General features: G+C 44.4%; 1 protein-coding gene across 3 annotated transcripts in view; it reads left to right on the top strand.

Annotated features, from left to right (window-relative positions):
- Nucleotides 1–12,571, top strand: part of TMEM178A (transmembrane protein 178A) — an 83,239-nt gene extending 70,668 nt beyond the window's left edge. For 2 of the 3 annotated variants that reach the window (XM_059660029.1, XM_059660027.1), the window contains exons 3-4: nucleotides 1,555–1,697; nucleotides 11,602–12,571. In XM_059660029.1, the coding sequence (XP_059516012.1) occupies nucleotides 1,555–1,697; nucleotides 11,602–11,843 (385 nt within the window). In that variant the 3' untranslated portion in view covers nucleotides 11,844–12,571. The remainder of the gene's footprint in view (nucleotides 1–1,554; nucleotides 1,698–11,601) is intronic. The other variant, XM_059660026.1, reaches the window with a different exon arrangement.
- The last annotated feature ends 703 nt before the right edge of the window (nucleotides 12,572–13,274 follow it).

Raw genomic sequence — 13,274 nt, 5'->3', positions numbered from 1 at the left:
GCCCAACTCGACTTGGTCAGAGACTCAGGGAGTCATTTCCCTGTGCCGTGGTCACAACTCGTTGACACATCAAATGTGTGAAAACCGGGCACAAGGCTTCGTAAGACGGTGCGGCATGCGTGGTGCCCGGGTGGCTTCCTGAGTCCTTTCCTTCCCGAGTCATCAGGTATAAGGACCTGCAGGTAGAAGGCCACTTGTCTTGGTAAACCAAGGCGGTTACACCTTAGGTCCTATTTTTGTTTTGCTTGTACGCTGTGCATTGTAGCTACTGTGTCTGCCTTAGACCTTGGTGTTTGTGCTGCACCATTTTTATGAGCATATGTCATCATCTTCTCAGAGGGTATCTGTTACCTCTACATTTCAATGGCAGATGCTACCCCTTTTCACTGTTAGGGAAATGTGGAACTCTAGAAAGGATCATGCAATGTGATGCTTCAGAGGGCTGATGTTTACTTGATAACTGTTGATTTAGGCTGCCTGGTGATAGATAACCTGGGAAAGCAAAAACCAACGCATCTAACAGTGGGGTGTGCCCCTCATCCGGGCTCCATGTGTGCACAGGTGTGCAGACCTGTTGCCTGGCCCCAAGGGCTGCAGACCTATCTTTGGGGCCTATTGTTTTAAGAAGCTAACAATTTTAAAAAATTGGCTTTGTTTAAAAAAAAAAAAAAAGAGAGAGAGCAGAGGGAAGGAAGGAAGAAAACAGAAAGAAGCAAAGCTAGCAGGACAATCCAAGTGCTGCTTTAGGGTAGCAACCAGAGTGGAAAGGGGTCCAGGTACATGTAGACAGTCCGTCCCTTGGTTTTCCCCAGAAGGTGGGGGAGGGGCTGTGTTCCTGGCCCAGTGATCTCAATTGTGTTTTTGTGAGAGACCAAACCTGACAGTTGTGGATACAGTGGGAATAGTCCCTCCTTAACCTGGGGCAGTGGGTGCTTGGGTTGCAGGGCCTGTGTTTAAGGGGGGAGGGTGGCTATGAACAGATGTCTCCTATGTGCACTTTGGGCCCTATTTCAGTCACCACAATGGCCTTCCCTTTCTCCAGTCCTTTTTGAAAACAGGCAGGAATCGATATAAATGAAAAAGAAAATAGCTGGCATCCGTAGTGCTCGGGTGAAACCGTATTTCACTGTAACTCGCTTTTTAGGCTCTTTCTCCAAAGTCAGATTAATCACAGCCATGGCCATGGTGGTAACCTGCATTCCTGTCGCGCTTGTAAAGATAATGAAGATATTTTGCACACCTGCCTTGCTCTCAGTGTACTAAGTGACTTGCTATCTGTTATCCAAGTTGACCCTGGCGCTGTCCTCTGGCCCATTCTCTACTTGGTATGGACTTCTCTACAGCCTCTCAGAGGGTAACTCCGAGCCCTCGGGGTGTTACACCCCATCTGTCCTCTTATGAAATAGGAAGGAAGTGCCCTAAGCCTCGATCTTGTAGGCCCTAAGCCTGTCTGTGCAACTTACTAATTTTCATAACATATACAAAGCTCTTCTTTCTCTAATTTTCAAGGACTCTCCTTCTGCTTATTATGTTGATGTCTGTTTGTGTTTCGAGATTAGATTTGAGAAGAATCACAGCCGGCTTCCTGGGCATGGCCGTGGCCGTCCTGCTCTGCGGCTGCATCGTGGCCACGGTCAGTTTCTTCTGGGAGGAGAGCCTGACCCAGCACGTGGCCGGCCTCCTGTTCCTCATGACAGGTACGTGAGCCCCTCAGACGCCTCTCCCAGCCAAGGTGAAGGCTGCTCTGGAAGCAGCTGTCTTCCCTTTGTTATCTCTTCATTTGTTCTGTTTTCACTTGTGAGACAAGTGGCCAGAAGAAGGTTCATTTGGCATTGGTGGGTCATACGGAATTTAAAGAAACAACAGTGTCCAAAAGGCACCCCGGTTTCTTCATTGTGGCCCATTAGAAGGTTGGATGGAAATATCTTGGGTTTTAACTCCGTATCAGTCAGCTCTGATTTTTCTATCCCATTTTTGCATACTGCACCCCAGCCCTGGCCGGACTCAGCAAACAGGGAGCCCTGAGAAGAGAGAGCGTCATAGAGCAGCACAGCCCATCCTCCAGGCTGAAAGTCAACTCTGGTGACATCCCTTAGTGATGGGGTCATCGGCGTCATGTTTCACACGAATCCTTCATTCATTGCATCCCACGCATGGTTTTTGAGGACTCACTATGTACCACACACTGCTCTAGGTACTAGCGCACACAGTGAACTAGGCAGACAAAATCCTTCTCCATTGTTGTTGTGGGGAGACAGAAACTATTTGTGAGAGTGATGAAAGCTAGGAGGAAAGTAAACAGGGTGGAAGAGGGGAACCCGGAAGGCCTTGCCGAGGCAGCGATTTCTGAGCTGAATTGTGAGGCGCACCCTTGGTCAGGAGGGTGCTGCCGCTGAGGAGAGCGGGGTGGGCGGGTGTATTTTGTGCTACAGAAAGCACACTGGTGTGGCTGGGGCAGGGAAAGAAAGGGGAGGATCACATGAAAAGCAGGCGGTGGCTTGGAATTTAACCTACCGGTGATGGAAGACACCAGAAGGTTTTAGGCAGAGGAGTGACTTGATCTTAAAGCAGGAGATTGGATGCCGGTGGGGTGGAGGGTGGAGGGTATCAAAGGACTATGGCCTTTTTGATAAGCAGGGGAAGGACATTTTTGTCTAAAAAGGAGTCAGGATGTAAGTTGATGGCGAACACTGAGTGCAGGGAAGAAATCTTTCCTTCTGTTCCTTATCCTATATAATAAAGAGCTAATATGCTAATTAGACCGAACAGCAGAACCACCATCCCGACGACTGTCCAGACGCTGTTCCGGACGAAGCTGGGGCTGTGAGGGCCAAGCCCCTTGCACGAATTTCGTGCATCGGGCCTCTAGTTATAGAATAAGTGGGCTAGGACAGCAAAGAATCACAAAAAAATTAGTGTATGTGTGATTCGTGAATGCCAAATTAACAGTTTCACAAAGGATGCTCAGTCTTAGAACCAGTATTACTCTAGATAAGTGGCCATCTATAATAATAAAAGCGTAATATGCAAATCGACTGAACAGCCAAACAGTGGAACGACCGTCCGGATGTCCTTCCAGATGACCTTCCATACGAAGCTGGGGCTGCAGCCACAGGATTGAGGCAGCTGCTGCGGCTGTGAGGGAAAGATCGAGGCAGCCACCCCTACTGCAAAGGCCTACTCTTACACGAATTTCGTGCATCGGGCCTCTAGTTTCAAACAAGCTTATTTCTATTAACCTGGAGTTCTGTTACTCAAGTGGCCACGACTGGGTTTTCTAGCACTTCTCAGGGTAGTGGTCACCCACCCAAGCCTTGTTAACTGGAGGCAGCAGCGCCCTCTGTGGCTGACACTGGTTTCTTTCTGTCTGTCTTCCAGGGCTGACGGGTAGGTGGCGCTTTGCTTTCTGGTGTGCTCCACCAATCAGCCTAGGAACCCCCACCTACCCCTTTTCCCGCCCTGTCAGTAATGGGGGTCATCATTCAACACCCTGACGGAGCATTCAGAAGTCACTTGGCCCCTGACTAGTTGTGAGCAGAAGACCAACCTAGGTTTTCCCGATTTTGTTGAATACACAGCAGAGCACAGGGGCTAAAAGTCTAGTTCCTGCGGTTTTGGAGGAGGGTTTGAACCCTCAAGACCAGTCATCGGGTGCCTGCCTGAGGGATTCATTTAAAATCCAAATTATAGAATAAGATTCAGAGGCCCGTGCTACCCAGAGAATTCCTTTATGCCTCTGCTGCGGCTCACTGGTCGTAAAAAAAAATCTTCCCCATTTTCTTCCTTCCCTTTATTAGTTGAGCCCCCATTTTCCTGACTCTAGTCCCCATATACATGAAATAAATGCAAATTACCTCCCTCCTCTCCCCAACCCCGGGAAGGCCCACATCACATACCCTGGTCAGGAAAATGAGGGATGCCTGAGTAGTAGTCCAGGCATACCTCGTTTTATTGTCTGTCACTTTATTGTACTTCATGGATGTTGCTTTTCTTATAAATTGAAGGCAAGACCCTCCACTAGCAAAGATGACTCACTTTATTGTGGCACTCACTTCATTGTGATGCTCACTTTATTGCGGTGGTCTGGAACTAACCTGCAATATCTCAGAGGTATGCCTGCAGTTTTTAAAGGACACTTTTAATATGGGTGATACATGGATAATTTAGCATATAAAACAACTATTAGCAATAAGATAAATCACAGGGACATAAAAGCCAGGCCCAGTGAATTTTCCTTGGGAGACTGAGGGGCTGGTTTGGTTTAAATGAAAAAAGGGTAGGAGTTCAGTATTGGGTTGACTCAGAGGAGAGCTAGGAGCCAAGTTTCCTGAGCCGGCTCCCCCTGTCCCTGCTCCGCCCTTATTTCTGATCCACATGTGGACTGTAACTTGGGGCCCAGTGAGTGACTAGCTCACGGATCCTCTGGCTTTGTTATGGAAAGCCCCTGTGCAATTGTTAAATAAAAACAAAACAACAGCCACAATAATAAAAAGCCATAATAACCAAAACAACAACAACAAACATATAAACTTGAAGTTTGATTGCCATTCCTGAAGGACAAAGAGACACAACACAACACAACATTGTTTTCCTCCTTGTGCTTTGGGTTGCCCAAACAACATTTTTGGAATAAAGGGAAAATTCACTTGTAGATCCCATCCCCTCAAAAATTAGATTGTTTAATTATTTTTCTTGCTCATGAGTTTGCCTCATTAGAGAGAGAGAGAGAGAGAGAGAGAGAGAGAGAGAGAGGAACGTTTGTGACCATCATCACATGGGAAGTATTTAGTCCTCTGGGCTACCACTTAACATCATACCCTCACCATTCCCCATGTCGCTACATCGTCCTCTACTCAGTGTTTAATAGCTGCATGTTCTTCCATGGAGTGGCTATGCTGTATTGTAGTCATCTGCTTCTTTACTGTGGGATTCCTGGAGGTTTGTTTTATTTTTCTACTACAAATGCCTCTTTGTTATCTTTGTGAACACCCAGATAACTATGTGAATCCACTGCAGAAGATATATTAGTCACAGCGGGACAGGAGAGCCCTAAGGGTTAAAAGAAAAAATTGATTTTAATTAAGCAGAAGTGTCTTCAGCAGCCCTTGTCAGAATCACCCCCACAGATTTTTGATGCTAAACTTAGCCCCTTCTAATGTGCTGGCGTCTTCATTTTCCACCTGAACTTATTAGCCAAGCCTTCAATGAGGAACATCAGCCATGTGACAGTTTGCCTATTGCATACAGACAGTCCTCGATTCCCCACAAGTGGAACAGCAGTGCTGCCGGCTGTCAGCTCTCCCCGGGGAGCCAGTTCTCCCCCTTCCTCTTTCCTGGGGCCCCTCAGGGGGTGCTGCAGAAGGACCAGGGCCAGGCCTCACTCTCCCAAGGGCTTCAAATGTAGCCCTTTGACTTCATGTCCTGTGAGGCGACACACGTGGTCACAGAGGCATCGAGGACGGAGGGAGTAAGACACACGCCTTCTAGCTGTGAACCGCTGCCCATCATTAGAACACACTGCTTCCAGGGCGCTGGGAAGCAATATTTCCCTCCACATTAAAGGATGCCTTCCATTCGGTAGCCATAGTCACATTATTATGAGGATAAGTTGTTATAAATATTTTAAAGGCTTCATTTGTTCAATGCAAACATTTCTTAATTTTTCAATTACAGTTATATTCCGGATTACTTTGTATTGGCTTCAGGTGTACGATATAGTGCTTAGAGTAGTAGACAGCCATATGCTTTACAAAGTGTTTTCCCCAATACGTCCAGTATCCACCTGGCACCACGCATAGTTATTACAATATTAGTGACTATATTTCCTCTGTTGTACTTTATATCCCCAAGACTGTTTTGTTATTACCAGTTTGGACTTCTTAATACCTTCCCCTTTTTCACCCATTTCCCAACCCTCCTCCCTTTTGGCAACATCAGGTTGTTCTCTGTATCTACGAGTGTTTCCATGTCAATGCCAACATTTTTAAATACAATTTTTAAAAAATACGTTTTTATTGATTTTTAGAAAGAGAGGAAGGGAGAGGGATAGAGAGAAACATCATCGATAGGGTGCCTCCTGCACACCCTCTACTGGGGATCAAGCCCCAAATCCCATCATGTGTCCTGACCGGGAATCACCGGTGACCTCTTGGTTCATGGGTCGATGCTCAACCATTGAGCCACACCGGCCAGGCTCAATACAATTTTTGTGTCTTGTTGTTGGGTCCTTATTATCTTCTAATGTACTGGTCCTCCCTTGATGGGGGTCTCATTGCCCCACTGCGTCCATTTTATGCCCTGAGTGACCACAGTAACAGCAGATAAAGGGGAGACAGAGCCCAGGCTGCCCCAGCAAAGCTCAGGAACAATTAAAACCCCCATTAAGCTATTCATTGCTTTGCTTCAATGTATTGAAATAAGAATAATTTTAAAAGACTAATTCATTCAAATCAAAAAAAAGACTTGACTGCAGTGGCCGTATTGAATTATCTAGGTTATCCATTGATTATAACAAAACTATAAGTTTTCAATGCCTTATCTGGAACCCTTGGGGCCAGGTAGTTTCTGGAATTCCGGATGTTAAAGTCTTCCTGTAGAAAGGTAACATGGTGCATATGTTATCTAACACCTTCAGCAAGGCCTGTAATCAAATACATTAACATGTCTGCAGCAAAACATATCCTGAGCTGGATCGATGTGGACTATAAATAGCCTTATGTCCCATCAGGTCAGGCTTTGCCTTTAAATGAGATTGCTGCAATCTTTCAGGAAAAGAGTGGGTGTTTGGGGGATTTAATAATTGCAGATTGTGGATTTTTTATTTACTTTTGTGGGGTTTTTTGTAAAGTTTTGTCTCTATTACTCCTGCCCAGTCATTCAATCTGTGTGAAAAGTAGCATGAGGCATTTTTTTTTCTGCTTTCTGGAAATTGCAAAGAGACCAGGATGATGGGCAGGTCATTCTTTGAAGAAAGGGTGGGGGGAGGGCAGGGAGGAGGGCAGGGGAGTCAGTGTTTATGCCTTTGGGCATTTCAGTTATGTTATTTATCAAGCAGGCTAACAAGGGTGAAGTAACTTCTACTTCTTTCAGCCTTTTAAGCACATCAAAGGAGGATGGTCCAAAGAATGGCCCCAGTTACCCTAATTACATCTTACCAGCTGGCCACAGGCACCATGAAAATGTTAGGGAAGGAAATTAGGTTGATGATCTGGGATGGCCGCATACATTTTCTCTGTCTCAACCCGAAAATATCCCTTCCAGCCCTATAATTTTGTGATATCATGGTATTTTCTAATTAAGAATATTGGCAGAAACCCTTTTAATATTTTATAAGAAAAGTAGCTGCATGCAGGGCTTTTCAGAACCAGTAATTATTCACCCTTTTGAAGATGCTCTCGGCAATAGCCAGGACTGAGCTTGGGACTCTCTCCCTGGGCGCCACCAGCTGGGCTGAAGGGTATCGGGGTAGCCACAGGTCACTCCCAGCTGGTCAGGGGAGAAGGAAAAGGGAAGGGAAAACCTACGAGAAGAATGGAGGAGAGGCCACTTCTCTCCTCATGGATTTTAGGAAGGACCATTAGATTTGGACTTTTGAATGCAGGGATGGTCCTTATCTTCTCATGCCCCTGTCCCATTAACTAGATTGCTACTGACAAAAAGGCAGCATTATTTAAAACTACAGCCCGATGCACGAAATTCATGCAAGGGGCTCGGCCCTTGCAGCCCCAGCTTTGTCCAGAAGGTCATCCGGAAGGATGTCCTGAAGGTCGTTCGGCTGTCTGGTCTAATTAGCATATTATGCTTTTATTATTATAGATATGGAACCAAAATGGAATTCCACAGTATAAAAACTGACCTAGGACTAACAATCCAGGTACAACAAAGGTGTTTTCATCATTAAAACAACACTTTTTCTTGGTGTCTTTTAAGTTAGATGGTTTTATTTTTACTTTTTAAAATGCCTAGAATGGGTCAGGCCTCTTTTTACAAAAGCTTTGGAAACTTTGGAAACAATGCTTTGTCTAGTCTCAGTACCTTTTCTTGTAATATTCAGAAACAGTCCTGCCCATCCCACAAACGATATATTTGGGGACTTCTTAGAGATGTGAGCCTCTGAAAAGGAGGAACTCTTAGATACACTCTTTTGTTAATCTTGGCGTTCTTCTCACTCAGAACAACTTCAAGGACACCTTGGAAAGATTAAAAAGTGTCACTAAAGACCAGCCTGGGGGGCATTTGTGGGAAGGGGGAAGGCCAGGCGGAGGCATACTTGTGGGCTCATGGTAACCCTTTCTACCACTGTCAGCTGAGTGAGTAAAGGCCTCGGAAAATAAAGCAGGCTTTCACCAAGGTTTGAGGAGTGCCCTAGTCCACAAAGAACTTAAATGGAACAGAAATGCATATAACATTTTATGATAAAATAAATACAACTAAGTCACAAAAATAGGATGAGCAATCAGGTTCGCAAGGCACAACGGATCCAAGGGTGAGCTTAGTAGAAAGAAAGCATGCCATGAAGTCCCCAACTTTGGCTTGTGGTGGGCCCCTGATTTAGTTTTAGGGAGTGTCAGCTTTCTGGCAACTCAGTCCAAGAATTTATTAGTGTCACATTCACAGTGTCCATGAAGTAAGCACAAACCAAGTGCCAGGGAGAGCACAGCCACTCCGGACACTGAGGGCAGAGAAAACCAGCCTCCGTTAAATCTGCAGGTTAGATGGTTTCTGATCATCCCTTTCTGTTCAGTGTGAACTGGAGGTGTTAATGCTAAACTTCATTTCACCAAACACAATTTTATGGAGTTGGCAGGGGAGAGGTGCTAAAAAAAAAATCAACCTTTAGTGCAAAATCAAAGGGAGTAAATACAGAAAGAAAAATCCATGACAATCTCTTTTTTATGTAGGTGCACATTACCAGATACTAGATTCGCTAGGACGTTTTGGGAACTGCGCCACATTTTGGAATAACTGAATTACAGAAATTTGACACTGTAAGGGACTTCAGTAACCAGCTCCCTTCCCTAACCCCTCCTTTTTTTCCTAGATGAAGAAACGAAGGCTCAGCCAGGCTAGGTAATTTCAAGGTTGCACAGTGATTAGCAGTAGGTCTGCAGACCAGAAAATGCATTTCCTGCATCTCAGCCTATTGCATTTCGACATCAAAGGATGCTTAAAAGTCTAAGTTTGGACTCAAGTTTTCAGAGGTCATTAAAACCATGTTACTTATAAAAAAGACTTTTTTAAAAAAATCCTCATGCAAGGATATATATATATATTTTATATATATTTTATTGATTTCTTACAGAGAGGAAGGGAGAGAGATAGAGAGTTAGAAACATCGATGAGAGAGAAACTTCGATCAGCTGCCTCCTGCACATCTCCCACTGGGGATGTGCCCGCAACCCAGGTACATGCCCTTGACCGGAATCGAACCTGGGACCCTTCAGTCCGCAGGCCGACGCTCTATCCACTGAGCCAAACCGGTTTCGGCAAGATATATATTTTTTAGAAGTCCAATGCGCTATCCATTGCGCCACGGAGCCACCTAAGATATATATTTTTTATTGATTTTGTGTGTGTGTGTGAGAGAGGAAGGGAGAGCGAGAGAGAAAGAGAGAGAGAGAGAGAGAGAGACACACATAGATGTGAGAGAGACATCCATTGGTTGCCTCCCTTATGAGCCCTGACCAGGGATCAAACCTGCAACCTAGGTATGTGCCCTGAACAGTCACCTAGTCACTTGAGCCACCCAGCCAGGGCAAAAAGCTTTGTTTTAAGCATTCAGCTGGGTGCAGACAGTTAAATGCAGAATGGAGTTGCTTTTCCTGCGAACAGGTCATTTTTCTATTATTATCTTGTACCTATTGAAGATCAGACTTTTTCTAACTGCCTTATTGTTCTATTCCCAGAATTGGTTAGAAGGACCTTGTTATATATAAACACTGTCTTTGTGTTGGTGCCAGGAAGAACATTCTTGTAGATGTAAGGGCATTTGCTCTTCACAAGATTTGAAAAGAGCAGAGGAATATTCTTTTTTGCCTGGTTCATTCCTTTATGAAAGAATTATTTCTATGATGATCTTTCTTTGGAGAACTCAAAGTGACATGTTTGCCTTTATATTCCGGAGCAAGGACTCGGAAGACAAGATTTTATCCTTTGTAGAAAAGCAATCACTTTAGAGTTCAAAAACAGAATTAGGCCGGGTAGAAAATATCAAATTATCTCAGATCACGCATCCTTTTAATTGAAAACATTTCTTTTCTAAATGAACATTTGGAAAAGGATTCAGGCGATGTGCTCTTACATGATTTGAGTGGAGGCAGAATTGCAGCACTTACAAAAAATTGCATTCAGGTGATCTTTTTTTCTTCCCTCTTGCTGCCGGCTCTGAGCTTATTTTTCTGGTAGTGTTTCTGATCCCCAAGGCTCTGTTTAAAAGGGGGCGTTATCTTATTCCCAAATCTGTGTCTCTGTTTCCTATGGAGAGGCTGCATAGATCCCTAAAGCCACCAAAACAATTTCCCAGCAAATAGGTGTGACCTCCACTGTACACAGGATAAACCAAAGAATGAAGGAGAGCCGCGTAAGACTTGGACCACGGTGGCATTCCCGTAGGTCAGAGGGGACCAGATCTGGTTTTTATTGCCCATCTTCAGCTCAGCAACAGTCCCATTCTGATCCCCTGCCCACCCAAAGGAGCATCCTTGGGGTCCATCGTGGTGAATGGGAGCATCACTTGATCACAGGCTCCTAAAAAGCCTGTGTTTGGGGGATTTTTATCTGAGCCCCGATTTTAGTGGAAGGACAATGATACATGCGTTGGTATAAAAAAGTAAAATCTCAGGTCTGTCCATTTATATCACCCAAATCGCCTACATTCGGAATGGTTGAGGTATATGACCTGCTTACTCAGCTATTTTTACATCATTTCCAATTTCCTGGATTTAATTATATTGTTTAAAAGTTTTTATTCATTCATTTTTTTAAAAAAAAACACCAAAAAAAAAAAATCCCCACATGATCTGTTGAGGCCCTAGTATGTACCAGGCTCTGTAACTTAAGAAATGATTTAGCACTTGTAAAAATTAATTTAAAATCTTATTTACAGGCAACATGACAAGCAGTAATGCTGGTGGTAATTCAAAGAGAAAGCAGGCTTGTAGGATGATTGCAACTATATAAAAATGTGGCAAACCTAGATATGGAACAAGGGAAATGAAAACTTTTACATTAGGTTTGAGTGGTTATAGAAGAGTTTTAAAAATAATTACAATTTTTATTAACTTTTAAAGGAAACAAATATAAATTTAAACATACATACCATTCAAGCAAGGTAATTCTGAATAATTCAAATTATTAGAATTCTCCCCAGTGTTCTTCATTGCTATATCTCCACTGCCTAGCTTACAGTCTGGCACATAAAGGTTTTGCCAATCTTTGTTGAATGAAGTAATTCAAGTCAAAAAAAAATTATAGATCCTTTCTTAATTTGGAGTGATCGCCTCATCGGTTGGTCTGATTTTCACAAAGGCCAGTCTGGCATTTGCCTTGCATGTCGCCGGCAACACTGTAACTGATCCTTCGTTCTCTTTGTATTATTTATAGGAATATTTTGCACCATTTCCCTCTGCACTTACGCCGCCAGCATCTCCTATGACTTGCACCGCCTCCCGAAGCTCATTTACAGCCTGCCCGATGATGTGGAACACGGCTACAGCTGGTCTATCTTTTGCGCCTGGTGCAGTTTAGGCTTCACTGTGGCAGCTGGAGGTCTCTGCATCGCTTACCCATTTATTAGCCGGACCAAGATTGCACAGCTAAAGTCTGGCAGGGACTCCACGGTATGACTGTCCACACTCAAGTTCACTGCTCGGTGGCCCGTCCACAGTGCAGACGACTCCTGAGGGGAACGGAGTGGAGTTCGCATCAGGATCCCAAGCACAAAGCGGTCTTTTACATTCCAGCCTGCTGCCTGCCAGCCGTTTCTGGATGACCGATATACAGTCATGCAAAACCTCCCCACCTTCCTAAGGACAAGACTACTGTGGGTTCAAGTGCTTTAATGACTACGTATGCTTTGACTGTGAGGAGTAGGGAGCCAGTGCCATGGAACACTTCTAGGTTTTAGACACAGAGGAGGTGGCAGTGGGAGAATGTGTCTGATTGCCACTTATTGCAGAAAGTTTGTATATAACAATTACCTGAGAGTCATTTCTATTTGCAAAGGGATTCGTAACAAAGCAAGTATCATTTTTTTTGTCCTCGGACCATGCTTGTTAAATTTTCATACAGCATCTTCAGAACTTGTCCTGATGGTGTCTCGTTGTGTCAGCACCAAATGTCTGTGGATGTTCCTTGTCACAGGAGGATTCTTCTTCTGTTGCCTTATTTATTTTTTAATTGAAGTTTCTTCTCCGCCTTTGTACTGGAATCAAATCCATAAGGAAAACAGATCAGCTGTGTAAGAGCTATTCCGTGACACTATGCAGTATTGTTTGAAGTCCTATCTGTTGTCCACCCGCGCGGTCTCTTCACCTTAACTGATTTCTGCATTAAATGACTGCCCCCTTGTTAATCTGGGCGTGTTTTCCAGTTTTTCCGCCGCGGCAGCACGCTTCCCAGCCAAACAGACAGAGGTGAACCTTGTTTTAATAAGACTGTCACTAAGCCTTTCTAATCACTCCATTTCCATTAGGTTGGCTATTGTGATTTATCTTTTGTATGTAGCAACCACGCACTTGTTATGGAAAAAAGATGTCATTAAAAATATTTTTTAAATATGTTTTTTATTGAGTTCAGAGAGGAAGGGAGAGGGAGAGGGAGGGAGAAACATCAATGATGAGAATCATCGATTGTCTGCCTCCTGCAAGCCCCCTACTGGGGATGGAGCCCAAAACCTGGGCATGTGCCCTGACCAAGAACTGAACTGTGATTTCCTGGTTCATAGGTCGACACTCAACCCATTGAGTCACATCAGCTGGGCTGAATTTTTTTTTAAAAAACCTTACCATAGTATTTTAAATCACCACCCCCCCGTCCACCCCCTTTACTCTCTCCCTCTCTCTTCCTTTACCATCTGCCTGGTATTTGGCCAGTATGGAGGCTACAAGGTCTCTGCCTTTCTCCCTGGACCACCTAGGCCATTAGATTTCAACCTTGGCCGCTCATCAGAGTCATCTATCCTTCACCTGCACCTACTCTGGACCCCACCCCAGACCAATTGACTCAGAATGTCTGCAGCTGGGCTTGAGTATGATTGAAAAACATCGCAGATAATT

This window comes from Myotis daubentonii, chromosome 12 (assembly GCF_963259705.1).
Source record: "Myotis daubentonii chromosome 12, mMyoDau2.1, whole genome shotgun sequence".
Classification (NCBI taxonomy): Eukaryota; Metazoa; Chordata; class Mammalia; order Chiroptera; family Vespertilionidae; genus Myotis; species Myotis daubentonii.
This window is presented reverse-complemented; position numbering and strand designations above follow the sequence as displayed.